Source organism: Chelonoidis abingdonii, chromosome 13 (genome assembly GCF_003597395.2).
Source record: "Chelonoidis abingdonii isolate Lonesome George chromosome 13, CheloAbing_2.0, whole genome shotgun sequence".
NCBI lineage: Eukaryota > Metazoa > Chordata > Testudines > Testudinidae > Chelonoidis > Chelonoidis abingdonii.
Window position 1 is genome coordinate 554,825 of NC_133781.1, and position 15,130 is coordinate 569,954.

Here is a 15,130-nt window from a genome sequence, read left to right on the forward strand (position 1 = left end):
TTTTCCCCAAAAATCTGTTCATTTTGAGGACCCCATAAGGAAGTCATGGGCAGATCATTCCATCCTCTTGTTATTTTGTCCACCAGTTAGGCCTAATTTATGACACACCAGTGTTGGTTCACTGATTTCCCATCCTCTGCTCCTCTTGTTTACCAGTTATAATCTTAAAACAGTTCTTGAGTGTATCAGTAAAACCCTTTCTGTTTAAATTAATTCACTCTTACTGTCTCCCTCTTATATCTTTTTGAACAATTGTATTTGACAGGTCATTGTGACAGTTTATGAACTTTCACTTACTTTTTACAGTTGATCTGAAAATTAGGGTAAATTTTTAGGCCCAATTATCACAAAAGGCCTTGCATACATCTCTGGCCCCACTGTTCCCATACCACCTTGATCAGGGGTTCTCAAACTTGGGCTGCGGCTTCTTCAGGATAAACCCCTGGCGAGCTAGGCTGGTTTGTTTACCTACCGCATATGCAGTTTCGGCTAATTGTGGCTACCACTGGCTGTACATTCCAAACCACTTCCCACAGCTCCCTTTGGCCTGGAGCGAACCATGGCCAGTGGGAGCCGTCATTGGCTGAACCTGCAGTTGCGGTAGGTAAACAAACCAGCCCAGCCCACTAGGGGCTTACCCAGAAGAAGCCGCGGCCCAAGTTTGAGAACCCTTGACTTAGATTCATACAGTCATAGATTCCAAGTCCAGAAGGGAACACTATGATAATCTAGTCTGACTACCTATATAAAACACGCCATAGAACTTCCACAAGGTAATCCCCAGAGCATACATTTTAGAAATAAACCAATTGTCAGACCTGTCTTTGCAGCAGAGTAACTCTGGAGACATGGGTTAATTAAAACAAAACAAAACAAAAATAAAAAAGAGAAACACCTGTCTTCCAAATTTAAATTCTTGGACTAAACATTGCACTTGTAAATCAGATGTCTCAGAAGGGTCATGGATAATTATGAAATTAAGCAGAGGCTACTACATAAATATTCAGGTTTAACTTCTACTAATAAAATGATAAAGTTTGTTCTTCTTTCACTAAGTTTACCCCATGTCAATCAAAGACTGGGGAAATCAAATGACCATCTGGGAATTCATTCTCCTGCGATTTGGGAATCTCCTTGAACTACATGATCTTCTCTTCCTACTGTTTCTAGTGATCTACATTGTGACATTGTTGTGATAGTTGTAATGAGCAAAACCTTCACACCTCCATGTACTTCTTCCTGGGGAACTTGTCCTGCTTGGAGACCTGCTACACCTCCACCATCCTGCCCAGGATGCTGGCCGGTTTTCTGACTGGAAACAAGACCAGTTTTCTTAGCAGCTGCATGACACAATTTTATATCTTTAATTTTTCTGGTTGGTATAGAATACCATATTCTAGCAGTAATGTCTTATGATTGGTATTTAGTCATATGTCAACCACTGCATTATGCAGTCATTTGGTGGCAGCTTCTATGTTTAGCTAAAGCCACTGCAGACAGCTAAACATAGAAGCTGCTGCTGAATTGCCGCTGCCGCAGAAACGCACGTGCCGCCCTAAGGGCACGAGGATTGCCCCCGCTGTCCGCAGCGGCAATTCAGCGCGCTGCTTGGGGGCAAAACAACAGGGATTGCTGTCCCTTGCAGATTGCCGCCCCAAGCACCAATGCTGGAATTTTGGTGCCTGGAGCCGTCCCTGGTCATGAGAGACCTTTTCTGGTACAATGCCATGTCAGTTTCTGTTACAATTTCTGTCACACAAGTAACACTGTAGGACAGTTTTATCAATGAGGTGAAATCACTGAAGCAATAGTTAATTTTGTTGGGACCACAAAAAAATCTACTGTTACATCAAAATTATCACAATGGTGCCCCCCACATGTCCAGTTCTCCAAGCCCCAGCAGACAGCAGTATGCAAAGCTAGTGATTCATAATGGCTGTGTAATGCAGTGGCTAAATACCCATCATAGGACATTGCTACTAGGAGATAGCATTTTGCACCAACCAGAAAAGCAAAAATAAAATTGAATAAGAAGCAGGAGAGAGGTTTGGTGAATGATGAATTCTCTTAGCTTGCTCACATCAGTCAAAAGGGAAGTTCCACAGAACTCTCTTGAGAAAATCATGAAGGTGTGACTTCCCAGATTTGGAGCTGATTCAAAATGGACTAAACAGCCTGGAGAGTACCTGCTGATCAGTAAGTTCTTTTCAGAGAGTTAGGGATCATCAGGCTGCAGAGTTTGCAGAGTCCAGTAGGCCGGTGATCTAGCAGGGAAATGGGGCAAGTGCTCCAGATCTAGGAAAAGAGCAAACTAGATCAGTCCAAGCCAAACAGAAGGATTATATAGACTAGCAGCTCTAATTGCAAATGGAGATACATCATCCAGGTAACTGAGCCAGGGAAGTGTGTATCCTGACTACCGGGCTATAGGATCTTCTGATGCAGATGTCTCTCAACCTCTCCTGCTGAAGCTGTGTATAAATAATTAAATATTCATTGGGGCCGACCAAAAGCCAGAGTGACTTTACAGCCCAATGGTCAGAGCGTGCACCTGAGAGGCAGAAGACTCCTGATCACCACCCTTCTTGATATGAATTGGTTGTCTCCCAACTTCCTGGTCAGGTTCAAACATAATTGTATGACTCTACGAACTGCAGCTTTACCATAATCAACAAATGCCAAAAAGATGCATGATAAAGTTGCATGAGTTGACATTTCTGCTGTTGCAGCTCTGATTTTCTAACCCTTTTGAAACTTTTGAAAGTTTGTTCACTAATTTGGATGCTTAAGTGGGAGCTGGGTTCTTCTGAATATAAGGCCTCTATTGTGGATTCAGAGCCTTTTAGAGTCTGTCTCTTAATGCACATTTTTACCCAACACAGAATAACGTGGAATAGCAAACACAGTTGAAAAGATCATTATTTATTCATGAACAATTCACATACAGAAAAGAGGTGACATCTACTGAATAAATAAATCAATATAAACTATTCACTCAGCCCTGCTACTTGATTTTCACTGGGATTAGCCAACTGGTCATACGAAAGGAATCATATGTACTCTACACATCAACTCTATTTCATTTTGTCCAAAAATTTAGATGCTGACTGAGTTTAGGCATCTACAGCATTCAGGAACAGCTGTGCGGGGATTTTGTGAATATCAGTGAGGCCTGATTCTGGGATTTAGGTATATAAAGTGGTAGTTAGGTGACTACATTTTGTGACTCTAGTGTTTGGTTAATATACCTGAGATTTCTCTATTCACACAGATCCATTGCAATATTTTAGAAAAAGAAAGAGGTCATTTCATCACAAACTGTGCCATGATAACAAACAAGGGGGCAGAGTTAAGGGTAAATTTTGAAAACGGGCCACTATGAAGCTGGGACATCCTCTTAAGTCAGTGAGATGTGGATAAATTACAGAAAGTGCACAGGAGAGCAACAAAACTGATTAAAGATCTAGAAAACATGACCTATGATGAAAGATCGGAAAAAAAATGGGTTTGTTTAGTCTGGTGAAGAGAAGTTTTCAAATACATAAAAAGGCTGTTACAAGGTTGTCACCTCAGTGGGTCAGAGCTGAGAATACCAGATTCTGGACACACTGCTGAGAAATAGGGCAGACTCAACCCAAACTGGTGGTTATTCTACCATTAGATTATACCAAGCCAGTAACAAAAGTGAACTTCTGTATCATCACACTGGTAAACAAAAAGTAAAAAAGGCAGTCTCCTTAGGCATTCCAGCCCTTATTTCACCACCCAGACACTAGACTTTATGATGAGTCATTACTGAAAACTAATTTAGTCAAACAAAGAATTCTTCTGAGCTCAAGAGATCAGCCACAATAGCCAGGAAAATATATAACTCAGATATTACCCAATAATCATGCTGCTGCCTATCCTTTAGTAACTACAATCTAAAGGTTTCTTAATAAAGAAAAGATAAAGAGAGTTAAAATACTTAATAGATTACATACATATGGTAATTGCAAAGTTCTAGTATCAGGTTTGTAGCAGTGATGTTATAGACTGCTGGCTTGTAAAGTCTCTGGTAACTTTTAGTAGATTGGAAGGTCCTCAGTTCAGAGTTCAAATGATCCTTTTAGCTGTAAATCCACAGTCCAGAAAATCAGAGCAGGAAAGAGGCAACATGGAGATGATTCAAGAGGTTTTTATACCCTCTGCCAAGTGCTTGGAATTTTACTGTCCGAAAACAAAGCTCACAGCATGGTTTGTGGAAATTTACTGGCACAAGATGGAGTCCAGATCCACATGAGCAAGTCACCTGCCCTTACATGGATTGCTGACTCACGGGGGGTATTCATTGGCCACTTGGAAGTTTAGGCATCTGCAGGAAGAGCCATCCGGGAGAAATGAGTTTCTTCTTTGGCCCATTGTGAGAGTTAATTTCCTTTGATGGACCATCAACACAAAGCTGTCTGACTTCAATGTGGATTTTACCTGGCGGGCGTTACCCTAGGAACAAAGACATTTGGGATTCAAATATATAGCCAATATTCATAATTTCAGATACAAAAATGGTACATGCAAATAAACTGGATAATCATGTTTAGCAAATCATAACTTTTCCGTCAACATCTTACATGATATACTTTGTACAAGATTTGTTGCAATAGTCTAACCGTGGCAATACCAATGATATATATGGTCATATTTCAATCATACGGCAAAATAAAGGTGAAGGGTGAAACATTGTTCTTCTTAAGCTCTGAGGATAGGACAAGAAGCAATGGGTTTAAATTTCAGCAAGGAAGGTTTATGTTGGATTTTAGGAAAAGCTTCCTATCAGGGTAGTTAAGCACTGAAACAAATTGCCTAGGGATGCTGTGGAACAGGTTAGACAAACACCTGTCAGGAAAATAAGAAGGAGTTAGGAGGAAACCTTGTTTACTCACAGCCGAGAAAACAAAAAAGACCCCGAGTATCCAAATGCCCGCCCCTGACTTTAAACAATCCAGTTCTTTGATTGGTCCTCTGGTCAGGTGTTTTGTTACCCTTTCCAGGTAAAAGAAACTTAACCCTTACCTTACCTATCTATTTATGACAGATGGTCTAGTTATTACTTAGTCCTGCCCTGAGTGCAGGAGACTGGACTAGAGGACCTATTGAGGTCCCATCCAGTTCTACATTTCTATGACTCTACGATTTGTTTCTCAGATAAACAACTAAACAGATTTCATTATTCATTCAGTTTAATTATTGACATTTTAGAGAGAGGAAATGGAGAGGTTCTTGGAACAAGCAAGACCAGACTTTCCACTGGGGTAACTCCACTGACTTCCCAGGAGTGAAACTGGGGATTGATTTTGTCGAGTGAAGATTCCTTGATTGTATTTCCTTATTATCTGCTTTCTGGCTGTCTCTAGCCTGCCCAGGAAAAGTGCTTGAAACTTCAATGAAGGTTGCTCACTGAGAAGCCATCAAGACTGCAACCTGAGGCCATCTAGCCTGATTGTCTTTCAGCTGCTGTCCTATACTCCTGGGACACTGATTTGTTCACACAAGGGTCTGCAGGTGGGGTAGCCATGACAAATTAACGGCAGGGTTCTCCTCTGTGCAGGGGGCTGACCACGGCCATATTTAAGAAAGGCTTGTGTGAGAAAGAGGGCAAGGTGCTGTTGAGCCTCAGACTCACAGAAGGAGTAAGGTCAGACTATGGGAGCAGGCATCTCAGGGCTCTTGTTATTTTTAAAAAGTCTAATAACACTCAAGTGCTTTAGCAGGCTAAGAAATTTCTCTGCTAAGCCTGTGTTCCTTGCTTTCCAGCCATACTCTATCCAAAGGCATCAAAGTAGAGACCTTGAGAGTCCACAGCCTAGGTGGATCTCTAGGGGAGCATGTGTAAGTGACTTTGGGGAGGTGTATGGCACAGGTTTTGGGGTCTAGGACATGGGCATCACATCCCTAGGAAGAGTCTGAGCCTAGGCGTATGTCCTGAACAGAAGCAGTGCCTGGACTGTATCTAGACGCATCTAGCATGGAAGCACTGGGGCCCAGGGATGGGGTCTACTCTCAACAGATTGGTGACTGCCCAGTGGAGTACTGGCCCAGTTTGTAACATCACGTTTAATTCCAGCCACCAACAGCCTACCCTGTGGTGCAGTGTAATGAAGAGGACTCCACTTATTTCACTGCAGTTGTTCCTTGTTTATGCTGGAAAGGAATCTCAGGCCGCAAGTTTTAAACATCTGAGTGAATAGTCTTTATTCATGCACTGGAGACCTCCAGCCAGGTGATCATCTTCCAGTCCTGGAACACTGACCATAGAATGACTTGCTCTGCTTTGATCTGTTTAGGTGAATGTCAATAAATGGGACAAAGTGGCCCCAGAACTACCCCCAAATATTGTGAGCGAGTTTTTGGAAGCAGAAAGTAGCATGATGCGATGCACAAGGCCTGGGAATGGGAATCAGGCCCCTTACGATCTCTTCCCATATAATGCACTGGATCAGTTGCTGGAGATAGTGATTTCAACTCTTTTTGGCCTAATTTCACCATCTGTGAAATGGAGATCATGTTTCTCATCTCTCTACTAAATTGCATTGAGGTCTATGGATGAAAAGCACTAGGCAAAAGTTTGTCTCCTCCACGCACATAAAGAGGAGTTCCACTTGAGTTAGGAGTGCATGATTGAGTCCTTTGCAATTAAGTCCCTTGGGTGTCTGATTGTAGCAATATAAATTGGTAACCCTCATACCTAATTAGTTGATGCAGTTTTTGCAGAGGAGGTGGGATGATTCTGGGTTCCAGAGAGGCACCCACAAAGAGAACCAGATGAGTTTTGTTTTTAATGTACAGAGAAGCCTGGGTGAGATGTTTTCAGAGAGTTAGGATTAAATGACAATTCATGCCAAAGAGACCCTACTAATGGCAAAGGAAGGCAGATTCTCAGCGGGTGTAAATCTTCAGTGGAGCTATGCCATTTCACACCACCTGCAGATCTGGCCCACTGATATCAATGGAGCTTCTCTGCTGAACCCCATCTGGGGATTTGGGCTAGAGTGTGAGTACACTGTATTTACACCAGACTAATTTGACTGCGTTCTTTGGAAATACTCCTGATTTATTCTTTTTCTTTTCTCCTCTCCTCTGCCATGGTATCTGACATCTGCCCCCATGCAAATGTTGAGCCATGTTGTCCAAATTTTTAGAGACAAAAGGTAGGTGAATAATGTATTTTATTTGACTCAATTCTGTTGGGAGGAGACAAGCTTTTGAGCACACAGAGCGGAATCTTCTTCAGGTGCGGATCTGTACTCTGTCACAGCTAAATACAAGGTGCAACAGATTGTTTCATAAGTGTGTAACATTTTATAAGGTAACATTCAACGGTAATGTTCCCGTTAACACCTCTGCCAGTTGTAAGACAAAAAGAGGGTTAGTGCATTACAGATTGTTTGTAATAAGCCATAAATCCAGTTGCTTCTGTTCAGTCCACGAATTTTTAGGGTCTAGGGGTAATGATTTAAGCTCCCAGGCTCATCTTTTTGAAAGTGTTGTGCAGGATTCCTTGAGAATGAGAATGAGAGAACTGATAGAGCTTGGCTTGTCTAGCCTAACCAAAAGAGTTGAGGGGGATATGATTGCTTTATAATATATCAAAGGGTTAATATAGGAGAGGAGGAATATTTAAGCTTTGATACCAATGTGGACACAAGAACAAATGGATATAAAGACCTAGAAGTTTAGACTTGAAATTTAGTGAAGGTTTTCAACCATTAGATGAGTGAAGTTCTGGAACAGCTCTCCAAGGGAGTAATGGGGCAAAAGACCAAGCTGATAAGTTTATGGAGGGGATGGTATGATGGCATAGCCTAATTGGCAATTAATGGCATGGATCTTTGATTATCAGTCGCAAGTAATATGCCCAGTGGTCTGTGATGGGAACTTAGATTTGTTGGGATCTGTAGTTACTACAGAGAATTCTTCTGGGTGCTGCTGGTGAGTCTTGCCAAAAGTCAGGGTTTAACTGATCGCCATATTGGGGTAGGAAGGAATTTTCCTCTGGGCAGATTGGCAGAGGCCTTGGAGCGTTTTTCGCCTTCCTCTGCAGCATGGAGCACGGGTCACTTGCTGGGGATTCTCTGCAGCTTGAGGTCTTCAGACCCAATCTGAGGACTTCTAACTCAGACATGGTTAGGGTTTTTATAGAAGTGTATGGGTGAGATTCTGTGGCCTGCGTTGTGCAGGAGTCAGACTAGATGATCATAATTGTCCCTTCTGACCTTAAAAGTCTATGAGAGTCTAGGTTCAGACATAGAGTGATCATTTTGTGAAAAGTATTCACCACAGGTGATGAGGTCTGAATGGAGTCAGGCCTCTTGAATCTATTCTCACCTCATTCACTGGTTGGCGTGATAGTGAGCTCGTGATTCCAACTCTTTTTTGCACAATTCACCATCTGAAAATGGAGATCATGTTACTCATCCTATTTAAATTGCACTGAGTCTACAGATGAAAAAAATAAGGAAAAACTACAATCACCTGTGGGTAACACTTTTCCCAAAACAATCACTCTATATCACTAATTCAGACCTCATCCTCAAAGAGAAACCTGCACAACACGTGCAATATGAAGCTGGGAGCTTAACTTCATAACTTTGCTAGACAATAAAAATCATGGACTGAAGAGAGACACTGGATTTATGGCTTTTTACAACAATCTATAACCCACTAACAACCTTTCCTCACAGTTGCTTCCCCTGGCTCCGTTCCTCCCTATGATTGGAGGAGTGGTAACTGGCAACTCACCTTGAATGGTCCCTTGAAATACATGTTAATTACTTATGGTAAACAATCTGTTCCATCTTCTGTTTAGCAGTGACACTGAGGGCATGTCTACATTAGAAAATTAAGTCGACCTAAGTTATGTCAATGTACAGCCACTGCTGTAATTAAATCGCTTTTTCATGTTCACACTATGCTCCTTGTATCGGCGGTGCGCATCCTCACCAGGAGTGCTTGCAGCGATTTAACAGTCAGTGTGGGGCATTGTGGGACTACTTCTGAAAGGCAGCAACAGTCAATATAAGCAACACAGTGTCTACATGGACACTGAATCGACCTAACTACATCAACCTAAGCACTACGCCTCTCAGACAGTCAGTGAGCGGGCGAGTTACAGAGTTCAGAGCTACATTTTAGTGTAGACGCTTGCAGAGTTAGGTCAGCGTGAGCTGCCTTACATCAGCTTGGCTCTGTAGTGTAGATCAGGCCTCAGTAAGTTTCCCGAACCTGAAGAATAGCTATGTGTAACCTCAAAAACAAGTCTATCTCACCAATAGAAGTGGATCCAATAAAAGATATTACCTCATCCACCTTGTCTCCCTGCTCCCATGAAAGTAAGATTAGAATCAAGCTTAGGATACTTTTTTTTTAAAACATATTTTCTAAAAAGAAACTGTAGGAAACTGCTTCCATTTAAGTCAATGGGAAATTTGATTTCAAGCGGAGAAGTCTGGCCCAAATATTGATATATTCAAGGAAAAAAGACTGCCTGTCTCCTTCACTTGCAGTTCCCAGTAGCCAAGACAGGAGAGCAATTCAACTTTGGGATACAGCTAGAATACAGAAGACTCCTGCAATCATGTGAGTTCCTTCCCATGGTGCTGTCTTTTGACAGTAGTTTCCTTGAATCTACATTAACTAGTCACAATGAGACTGATTCTTCCCCACATGGCATATGCTGGTTTTCTTAGAAATTTTGCATTTTTTCAAAGAAAAAAATGAAATCTGAAAAACCAAAAAAAATTCAGATTTTGAAATGAAATATTTCTCTCCAGTTATAAGTTTCTTTCCCCTTTTGTAAGTGGCAAAAAGGGGAAAGTAGAAAAGAGGAGCATGAGAGGGAAAAAATGATAAAAATAGGGTGTAGGGGTAGAAAGATAAAAATGTTCAACATGAAAAGTTTTCCAATATTTTCATTTTTCAATCAGAAAAAAATTCACAAAACTCAAAGAACTCAATATTCGAGATTATCTAATCTCATTATGATACAGTAGTGATGGTTTGGTGTTGGGGAAAGCCTGACAATGCTTCAGATTTTCTTTTCTTTTTCTGTTTGATTTTTGTTGTTTCCCCCTCCAACCCTCAAATCTAGGAGTGATGAATGGAAATAGCTGCAAAATGATGTTTTTGATTTTGGGCATTTTGGTTTTTTTCTACAATCTCTCCCTCCTACAAAACAAACAAGCAAACAAACAAACAAACAAATAAATAAATAAATAAGGATCTATGGAAATGGATTTGTATATTTTGCTAAATATCGTTGATTTTAAATGCAATGTTGCTTCAAAATAACACTTAGGCCCTATCTACACTATGGGGATCGTAACAGCAGAGCTATGCCTCCAAAGCTATGCTGTCATAACCCTGTTGTGTACTGTAGTTGCATCTTACAGTGATAGAAGGATTTTTTCCATTGTTTTAGGAACACCACTTCCCCAAACAACAGTAGGTAGGTTAATGAGAGCATTCTTCCACCGACCTAGCTGGGTCAACACTGGGGATTAGGCCAGCTTAATTATAGCGTTCAGGTGTGTGAAAAATTGATACTCCTGAGCACCGTAACTATGTCAACCTAACTTTTAAGAGTAGACCACACCTTAAGCGGAAAATTTTGTGCACAAGAAGGGATAAATGGCTTGGCAGCAGCACTGCTGAGAAGGATCTTGGAGTTGTGGTGAATCACAATCCCAATCTGAGTCAAAAAATACAATACTATTGCAAAAAATAATAATTATCAAAGGCAACTTTGAGTTGCATTAACAGAGGCATAGCATGAAAGTCACAGGAGGTGATAATACTGCTCTACTTGGCGCTGTTTAGGCCTCAGCTGGAGTACTGTGTCGAGTATTCTTCTATGAGTCTTTTAGGTTGTAAAGACATAAAATAACTTAAATACTCTTAGCCATCAAGGCATGGTTTCTTCAGAGTTATCAAACACGCTAATCTCTCAGCTACTAATAAATTTTAAAAACGATTATCTTAGAATATTTTTTTCAAATGTAATTGTTTGTCCCTATGTTATTGATTTTTACCCAGGCACATCAATGCATTTCTTTACCTTGGTCCTATGGCTCCACTGTCTTGCGCGTTTGTGTTGTCATTTAGATGAGGGCAACATGAGTACCGACTGGGTATGAAAACACTCCAGCCAGTGGAATGAGTCAATAATACTGGGATGAAGTCATTTTGCACTTACCTTGAATTGGTGTAAATAACTGCTCAGGGTATATGAGAACGGGGCATCAGCTTCCCTGAGTGTTATTCCTCTCCCCATGGCATTGCATTACTTTAAGGAATAATACTGAGAATTATAATGTATAGATTTTCAAAGCAATCTAATGATGTTATGTACCCAATTCCCATTAAATTTAAGCTAGTTCTATGCCTGAAAAATATCCTCGCCATCTGCTAGCAACTATGTTAGATAGAGGAATGCTCCCCTCATGTTATAGGACAGGGAGATCCAGGCTGACATTCTCAGCACTAGCCACTGATTTTAAGTGCCTCAGGTTTTGGGTGCTCAATTTCGGACACCTTGGGGTCAGTTAGCTGAGGGCCTCAGGCACCTAGGAGACCACTGGGATTCCAAAAGCTTGGGTTTGGCGCCCAGGCACCCTATGCAATGAGTGGAGAGAGATAGGCCCCTAAGAATGAGATTCACAAAAGCAGGCCTGCTATGCGTCTGCTTGCCTAAGCTAGCCAATGAGAGATGCCAAGCAGAGGGGTGTGTCCCTAAGCCCCACCCCTCACAGAGTTGAGCACTTACATTTGGGCTGCAGGGAGGCAGCTACGTCTGCTTGGGAGTCTCAGCTGTGAGCTCTCTCTTGTAGTCAGGGGCCTACTCCATTTTTGCAGGAGGAGGGCCTTGTTCATAACTGTTAGCCCAGTAGTTAGGGTACTCACCACAGATGAAGGAGACCCAGTGCCTAATTTGTGTTGAGCTCCGGCACCTCTAGGCTTGGCAGTTCAAAGCCCCAGCACCTCTAAGCTTGCTGCATTGGTTATGAATGTAAAAAAATTGATTGACCCCCAGCACCTAATTTCTTGAGCCATGGCCCCTCTTTCATTAGAAATTGTACTGAGGAGACCCATGGTTCAAGTTACCCCTCCAACTCAGGAGAAGAAGGAATTTTGAATAGGGATCTGCTGCCTCAGCTGAGTGCCCTTACCCCTGGACTATGGGATATCCTCAATTTCCCCTGTTGAAGCTGTTCAAGCTGTTGAATCTGGTTAAATATATAACCAGGGGTCTCCCATAAGCTAGGAGAGCACACTAACCACTGGGCTGAGAGCTATGAGGGAGGTATTCTTCCTCCTCCCAGCCCAGCTGTTTCTTGTAGACCTATGTGAGCTCCGAATAGGCTTACAGATCTGGCCTCGCAGGCAAGCTAGGCGGAGGAATGCCTGCCATTCCCTGATTCATGCATAGCTCTGGGGCTCAAGTGTCCCGAGACCTAGAGGGAGGCAGCAGTGTGCATGCTCAGAGGAAGAAACATAGGTGCCTAGGGAGCTGTTACTGCTGCAAAAACATAGATGCCAAGCAAGTTCAAATGCCTATGGGGTTCAGGAGCAGCCGAGAGTGGTGGGGGGTTGTGAATTCCAGTTGGGTCTGATTCTGGGATTTTGGCACCTCAAGTGGCAATTAAGTGTTTGTCCCTTTGTGAATCTCATGCCTTGAGTCTGATTTTCTAACTCCAGTCAATAGGAGCTGGGGGTTCTTAATCCCACTGAACATCAACTACCGGTGGTCTTACATTAGGCGTCCAAAAATAGGAGCACCCAGAATTAGTGGCCACTATTGAAAATGTTTGTCAAGTATTATACATGTATATATTGCAGAATTGAATGAATGATCTTATTATCTCTGCAGTTGGAAAACTACAGGGTGGCATGGCTAATGAGAACCACACAGTTGTGACACAGTTCCTCTTCATGTCTTTCTCTGAATTCTTAGAAGTACGGCTCTCTCTTTTCTTCTTAGTGCTGGTTTTGTACCTCATCACCTTGATGGGCAACATTGTCATCATCACAATCACAGTGCTGGACCCTGCCCTATGCTCCCCCATGTATTTCTTCCTCCGGAACTTGTCCTTTCTGGAAATTGGTTACACTTCATCGACCATCCCCAAGATGCTGGAGAACTTCCTCTCCAAGGACAAGAGCATCTCATTGCTGGGCTGTGCCACACAGATGTATTTCTTTTCCCTCCTGGGGATCACGGAGTGTTGCCTACTGGCTGCCTTGGCATATGACCGTTATGTGGCCATATGTCACCCTCTGCATTATACGACCATGATGAGCAGAGGTGTGTGTCTCCAGCTCTTAGCTGTATCCTGGCTCATTGGGGTGCTGGTGGCATTAGGACAGACAGCTTTCATATTCACTCTGCCCTACTGTGGGCCCAATAGAATCAACCACTTCTTCTGTGACCTGCCCCCGCTGCTGAAGCTGGCCTGTGCAGATACTTACAAGAATGAAGTAGCTGTTTACACCATCGCTGTCATCTTCATCATGGTCCCCTTCCTACTCATCCTTGTGTCCTATGTCCACATCCTCTACACTATCTTCAAGATACCATCAGCTGCAGGCAGGAGCAAAACTTTCTCCACCTGCTCCTCCCACCTCATTGTGGTCACTTTGTTTTATGGAACTGCCATCGTGACGTATCTGAGGCCCAAATCTAGGTATTCACGTGACACTGACAAACTGCTTTCCCTATTCTACACAGTGGTGTGCCCAATGCTGAACCCTTTGATCTATAGCCTGAGGAATAAAGAGGTGAAGAAGGCCTTAAGAAGGGTGATGGCCAGAAAAATATTTATTTGAAACTTGTAAAAAAAATGAAAACCTATTCTTGTGATGGATTTGGAGCTGCCTGTAGTAATTCATGAAAATACTATATGATCTGTATGTTTGTCTGAATATTGTAAAGGTGAATTTGTATTCATATATTGGGTTAATTCAATAGCTGGGTGGTCAGGAAACTACGCAGGAAGATGGATGACAGCCTAGTTAAAAGCTCCTCAGCAAACACCAAGGACAGTTAACTGTGATATCCTTCCTCCACTTGTGGTGGGTCTGCCAGAACAGTTTTCCCAGGACTGAATCCCTCCCCCAGCTAAGGGAGGGAGATCAAAAGACTGAGGAGGATTTAAAGAGACATACTCTCTGAATAAAGGAAAGGCTAGTATGGTGAGAGGGTTTGGGTGGAGAAACTGCCCCCTATACCCTCCAGAGGTTCAGCGTTCCTTGAGGAAGTTTAGCCTGCCTGGGGGCTTTGGGTATGATAAACAAGTATGTAGGCCTTTTGTTGTCTTAATCATTTTCATTTGCTATGCTGTGCTACTACTGTTCAGGTCAAACAATACTTTGTGTTAAGAAGGCTGTTTTGGGTCATTGTATTTACCTCTGGTCACAGCTTCCTGAAGGGACGTGCTGGTACTGAGTTCAGTCAGACCTGCTGAGGGATACTGATTGATACACAGGGTGCTGAAGCCTGGGACCCAATCTGGGAATGGAAGAATCACAGGAGTCTACCCCAGAAAGGTGAAGGCTCAAGCCCTGACACCTGAAGCTGGTGCTTTCCGAGGACTGTGACAATTCTTTTTTTCTCTACCTTCTGACCTTCTTGCCTTTTCTCTCTCCTTTTTCTTTTTTTTATTTCTCTCTTTTCCCCCTCTTTCTAATTATTCCATTATTTTCTCTCTTTTCCTTTGTTCTCCTCTTCTTTTTTTCTCTCCTCCTTTGCTCCCCATTTCCCTTTTCCTTTTTAAGGGGAAGTTGTTGAATGAATCTGACAAACTCTTTTTTGGTACATTTTCATTCACTCTTTCACCCTGCTTTGAAACAGGAGTAACTTAAAGCATGCTAGGGAACTTTTAGTGCACCCCAGAAGGTTCTTCTCAGACACTTAGTGTGCAGCAGGCTAGCGCAGGGTAGATTTATGCTCCAGCTTGCTGTGAATTAAATGTATCTCTAGACATGCACTGAGATACAGAGGCTGAGATTTTCAAAGCTGCCTTGAGGGGTTTAAACAGGAAATGGAAACATTTTTCTTTTCAAGTTTTTTGTGTTTCTGACCAAAAAAAAAGGTCAA

At 42.3% G+C, this 15,130-nt stretch overlaps 1 protein-coding gene across 2 annotated transcripts; it reads left to right on the top strand.

Annotated features, from left to right (window-relative positions):
- Window positions 1-682: 682 nt before the first annotated feature.
- Window positions 683-14,927, top strand: LOC116831095 (olfactory receptor 10A4-like). 2 transcript variants are annotated; one of them, XM_032790853.2, is made up of 2 exons: window positions 683-1,178; window positions 13,030-14,927. In XM_032790853.2, exons 1-2 carry the CDS (start codon window positions 1,065-1,067, stop codon window positions 13,858-13,860), a joined length of 945 nt encoding a protein of 314 aa, XP_032646744.1. In that variant the 5' UTR covers window positions 683-1,064; the 3' UTR covers window positions 13,861-14,927. The 2 variants fall into 2 exon arrangements, with proteins under 2 accessions (XP_032646744.1, XP_074927821.1); XM_075071720.1 differs by lacking the exon at window positions 683-1,178 and having other exon boundaries at window positions 12,896-14,927.
- Window positions 14,928-15,130: the final 203 nt, after the last annotated feature.

Coding starts and splice junctions, on each gene's coding strand:
- LOC116831095 (XM_032790853.2), top strand. CDS start 1,065: ATGTCAATCAAAGACTGGGGAAATCAAATGACCATCTGGGAATTCATT. Junction 1,179..13,029: donor TACTGTTTCTAGTGATCTAC/ATTGTGACATTG, acceptor CTGGTTTTGTAC/CTCATCACCTTGATGGGCAA.